We start from the raw sequence: 5446 nt of genomic DNA, 5'->3' as shown, positions 1-5446 counted from the left end.
CTCGGCCAACCCGCATGCAAACAGACCAAACAGCGTCCCACCCCAGCGCGGAAGCTTGGACCATAGCTTATCCCAAAAATTTCCTGCGCCGCGGGATTGAGGAACAAAATCACACCACCAACAACAACAACAGTTCTCCCCATCATAGCAAAGTGAGACCCCGGGGGTCGCGCGTATGTTCTTCTTCGCCCACCATGCCTCGCGAGAAGCAAAAGAGAGGCCGCCGCGCGGAGGAGAAGAACCGCAAAAACGAAGCGAAGCGGAAACGCGAAGAACAACCCGCTGCCGCTGACGAGCAGCAGCCGCCGGCCACGAAGAGGCAGAAGCCATCATCTACCACGGATGAGACTGACGCTGCGCCGGATTATATCCCCTTAGAACATGAAGGCGGAGAAGAATACTACCAACAGCAAGATGGATCAGGAGCAGGAGGAGCAGGAGACATGCCCTTCTACGGCCTCCTCGACACCGAAGAGCAGGAATACTTCTCCCGCGCCAACGACATGCTGGAGCTGAACCAGTTCCAGGACGCCGAGGAACGGCGCCTCTTCCTGGAGGGCGTCTACGAGGAGGCCAACGGGAAAGAACTCAAGATCGCGTGCAGCCAGTCCTGCTCGCGGCTCATGGAGAAGTTGATCTCGATGTCGGATGTGAGGCAGATCCGGCGGCTGTTTGGGAAGTTCGTGGGCCACTTCTTGCATCTCGTGCAGCATCGGTTCGCGAGTCATGTTGTGGAGACGTTGTTGGTGTATGCGGCGCCGGGGGTGTCGGAGAAGGATAGTAAAAAGGGTGCGAAGTCTGCTGGGAGTAAGAAGAATAAGAAGGCGAGTGGTGTTGTTGATGGAGATGGGGAGGGAGAAGGACAAGAGCCGGGGTTGTCGCTGGAGGAGATGTTTTTGAAGGTGGTTGAAGAGCTGGAAGGCAATTGGGGATATCTCCTGACGGAACGGTTCGCGTCGCATACCATTCGGGTCCTGCTCCTCGTGCTGGCGGGTGAGCCGGTCGATATCGCGTCGAATACCTCTGTCGTCGCGAGTAAGAAGAAGGAGAGGCTGGGTGTCACTGGTGTTACGGCCGCGGAATCATCGCAGACAGAGAACGCCATCACTCAGAAGAGACCCGTCCCGGAGTCGTTCGAGAACGGTTTGAAGAAGGTCATGAAGGACATGACTGCCGTGCTGGACGATACGTATCTTAGAGCTCTGGCTACGCATCCCGTCGGGAACCCGGTTCTGCAGGTGCTGCTGACGCTGGAGCTGTCGCACTTCGGAAAATCTAACGCGAAGGACACCAATTCTCTTACTAGGAGACTTATCCCCGATGAGTCGTTGGAGGAAGGATCCCAGAGCGCAGTCTTCATCAGAGGGTTGCTCTACGACCCGGTTGGATCCCGGTTGCTGGAGACTATTGTACGGACCGCTCCGGGCAAGATCTTCAAGAATATCTACAAGAACAACATCAAGGACCGGATCGCTTCGTATGCGCGAAGCGAGACTGCTGGGTATGTGGTGCTCCGGGTGTTGGAGCGACTTGGAAAGGATGATCTACAGGCTGCCATGGAACTGATCATTCCTGAGATCCCTGCTCTCATTGAACGGTCGAGGATGATCGTTCCGAAAGTGCTGATTGAAAGGTGTCTTGTGCGTGGAGTTGATACGAAACCGCTCGCGAAGGCTTTGGAATCGGCCTACGACAAAGATCCTGCTACCAGACTGGACCAGATTCTCCGTCTGGAGACGACGTCAACCCAGGAGAACGAGAACGAACATGAATCTTCTCGCAAGAAAGAGAAGACCGAAGGTCAACAAGGTGCTGTCCCGCCGGACAGGGTCCACGGCTCGCTGCTCGCACAGGCAATGCTGACCGCTCCCGGCCCTCTCAGCGAGCTTGTCTACTCAGGCTTGTTGGCAAAATCACCAGAAGCCATCATGCATATGGCCACGGACTCTGTGGCCTCCCGTGTGCTCCAGCAGGCACTCACACTACCCACATCGACCCCGCAATTCCGTCGACAGTTCACTCCCCGATTCTTCGGGCACATGAACGAGCTCGCTCTGGACACGAGCGGTTCACACGTCGCGGACACCCTGTGGCCCGCAACCAAGGATATCTTCTTCGTCAAAGAAAGACTGGCCCAGGAGCTGGCTCAGAACGAGTACGCGCTGCGCGACTCCTTCGTCGGCCGGGCCGTGTGGAGGAATTGGTCGATGGATCTGTACAAGAGACGACGGGGCGAGTGGAAGGCTAAAGCCAAGGGTCAGGACACCCGACCAGCGGGCGACGGTGATGGCCAGGCAGAGCGACCCAAGTCGAGGATCGAGCTGGCACGGGCTCGGTTTGCGGAGAAGGCGAAGGCTATGGAGAGTGGTGAAAAGCCGCAGAAAGTGGTTGCGGCGAAGTCGTAGGGGGGATCCAACCAAAGTTAGGTTTGTATGTAAATAGACATTTTTCATGTACAGCTCGAGATGAATTTGTTAAAAGCACCTGGGATAGGAAAAGGGAGGCGTTTCTGTTTTTCTTACGGCAGGTTGTTACTGTTTTGATAGCGTCCAATGAACAGATAGCGGAGATCGAGATACGACAGGTCAGATCTTGACAACTGTCATGTGACGCAGCTAGCGAGTGCGTCCCTGAGGATCGTCTTTGCGTCTTTTGGTAGATAAAGGAGTTGTTAGCGCTGTATATGACTGTCGTGCGCCCCTTTGGACGCCGTATCACTTCAAGTGTCCCGAGTCCATGGGCTGGAACATGACTAGCATAAGCGTCTCACTTAGTTAGATGCATGAGCCCCGCGGAGAGGTATCCCGAGCGCAGAACAGAACGACGGCTTCCAGAGCCTCTCTCTGCACCCCGGTCTCCAATCTGAAATTCAAGAAGCTCACACGAAACTCCAACCCCAGATATCTAGATCAAACCCCGGACGGAAGATGATGTCACGTTCGCGGGATCTGTCGCCACGAAGTCGGCGATTGAGCCGACGGGATGTCGCAATCGCCGGGGAACTTTTTCTATGCTGATTAAACCAGACGGATCCCCTCAATTTTTTTGTACATAACACAAAAAATATCCTCAACGCGGTGACCCTGGAGGACGTCGCGATTTTTTTTTTCATTCCCCTCCATGGCTGTAGATACTCCAGCGTCCTCCACGCACACTCGACCGGATGGATATCCGGATCGGGCTGAGGAAGTGCGAAATGTGAGTCAAATGCGATGAAGCCCATATGTCTTTTGGATTCCCCGCATATATTCTTCGGATCAGCCGTTTGCTTTTTTTTTCTTTTTTCTGTATGATCCTTTTTCCTAACTGTTCTTATCCATGCTGAGGCCTCACTAATGAATTTTCACTGACTTTTCTTCCTGTCGTTTCGCAGCTTTTAAACGCCGTTCAAGATCTCATCATCCCCTTCATCCGCTCCGCCGATCACGACACCTACGATGCGAAGAAGCCCGAGCGCAACGGCGTCAACGGCACGAATGGACATGTTAGCAAGCCCAGCACGGCCTTAGTGGATTACAAGAGACCCGAGGAGTTGCAGGATATTCTACAGCTGGAGTTCCCAACGTCGGGAAAGGGACAGGACGGTCTGATTCAGATCCTGGAGAAGGTCCTACGGTACTCTGTCAACACCTGGCATCAGGGATTTCTGGACAAGCTCTACGCGTCGACCAACGCCCCCGGTGTCGCGGCGGAACTGATCCTCGCGGCGCTGAACACCAACGTCCACGTCTACCAAGTCTCGCCCGCTCTCTCGGTCATCGAGAAGCACACGGGACGGCGATTGGCATCCCTGTTCGGCCTGAATGGTCCTCATGCCGGAGGTATCTCCGTCCAGGGCGGTTCGGCCTCGAATACGACGTCGATTGTCATTGCGCGAAACAACCTCTTCCCGAGCACGAAGACGGATGGCTACGGCAACCACCGGTTTGTGCTCTTCACGAGCGCGCATGGCCACTACAGTATCGAGAAGGCAGCTCAGATGGTCGGCTTCGGTAGCAGAGCCGTGTGGTCCGTCCCTGTCGACAAGCAGGGCCGCATGATCCCATCAGAGCTGGAGAGACTCGTCCAGCAAGCGAAAGGCGAGGGCAGAATGCCCTTCTACGTCAACGCCACAGCCGGCACGACCGTCCTCGGATCGTTCGATCCCTTCGAGGAGATCGCCGCCATCTGCCAGAGACACAACCTGTGGTTCCACGTCGACGGATCATGGGGCGGTTCGTTCGTCTTCTCCCAGAATCAGCGACACAAGCTCGCGGGCGCAGAGAAGGCGAACAGCATCGCCATCAACCCGCACAAGATGCTCGGCGTGCCCGTAACGTGCTCGTTCCTCCTGGGAGCAGACATCCGCCAGTTCCACCGCGCCAACACCCTTCCGGCGGGCTACCTCTTCCACAACGAAGACCCAGAACCCTCCGTATCATCAGCCGGACAGGAACCAGCGGACCCGCAATCCGACCTGCGCGTCGACTCCCCCGAGGTCTGGGACCTCGCGGACCTCACCCTCCAGTGCGGCCGCCGCGCCGACTCCCTCAAACTCTTCCTCGGCTGGACCTACTACGGCTCCGAGGGCTACGAAAAACAAGTCAACTCGGCCTGCGACGTCGCAGCCTACCTCGCGACCCTGATCGCCAGCAACCCCAACTTCATCCTCGTCAGCGAGAACCCGCCCCCGTGTCTGCAGGTCTGCTTCTACTACGCCCCGGGCCGACAGCTCGTGTACCCTCCCGGTTCCGTTGCGGGTGATGAAACCGAGCGCGGCAAGCGCAACAGCAAAGTCACCGAGGAGATCACGCGCGGGATCGTGAGTAAAGGGTTCATGATCGATTTCGCCCCCCCCAGCGGCGACGACCAGGCCGTCGGAAGTGGAAAGTTCTTCCGCTGTGTGGTCAACGTCCTGACGAGGAGGGAGACTGCGGACGCGATGGTCCGCGCGATCGAGGAGGTCGGGCCGGGAGTCGTTGAGCGATTGAAGGCGAGCAAGAGACAATAGGGAGTGCGGGATGTCGAGGGTACTTCTACTTTTACTACCAAGGCCTCAATACAACCTGATGATGATGGACCGCATGCTCCTGTTCTGCGGAGAAAGAGGCCCGGGGAGAGGGGCCATGGACCCGTGGTGCGCGTGTGAATTGGATTGAATGAATGGATTTGATCAATCGGTCATGATCGATCGATCGGTCGGTATTTTATGACGACGGAAGTTGTTGTTGATGGCATTTCTGTCGTTTGGGATAGATTCTTGTATATGCTGCTGTTATATTATATCAGGTACATAAATGTACACATGCATCCGTAGACTTTAGGTATATATATACTGAGAGCCATCTCAGTTCCGGCGGGTATATAGATAAATTGATAGACTGGTTGATACGATTTTATGAAATGATATCACTTATTTCTCTCCCTCTCTCTCCCTCTCTCTCTCTCTCTCTCTCTCTCTCTCTCT

The 5446-nt window shown here is 55.7% G+C and overlaps 2 protein-coding genes across 2 annotated transcripts; both read left to right on the top strand.

Moving 5' to 3' along the window:
• Positions 1-194: 194 nt before the first annotated feature.
• Positions 195-2405, top strand: VTN00DRAFT_1779 (uncharacterized protein; the record flags this gene model as incomplete). Its single annotated transcript, XM_069427923.1, has 1 exon — positions 195-2405. One exon carries the CDS (start codon positions 195-197, stop codon positions 2403-2405), a length of 2211 nt encoding a protein of 736 aa, XP_069292481.1.
• A 715-nt stretch (positions 2406-3120) lies between these two features.
• Positions 3121-4990, top strand: VTN00DRAFT_1778 (uncharacterized protein; the record flags this gene model as incomplete). The annotated part of the gene is made up of 2 exons (XM_069427922.1): positions 3121-3198; positions 3374-4990. The coding sequence occupies 2 exons, from the start codon at positions 3121-3123 to the stop codon at positions 4988-4990; spliced, it is 1695 nt and encodes a 564-aa protein (XP_069292480.1).
• Between the last annotated feature and the right edge of the window lie 456 nt (positions 4991-5446).

The sequence above is a fragment of the Thermoascus crustaceus genome (assembly GCF_041956765.1).
Source record: "Thermoascus crustaceus strain CBS 181.67 unplaced genomic scaffold VTN00scaffold_1, whole genome shotgun sequence".
Taxonomy (NCBI): Eukaryota; Fungi; Ascomycota; class Eurotiomycetes; order Eurotiales; family Thermoascaceae; genus Thermoascus; species Thermoascus crustaceus.
This window is presented reverse-complemented; position numbering and strand designations above follow the sequence as displayed.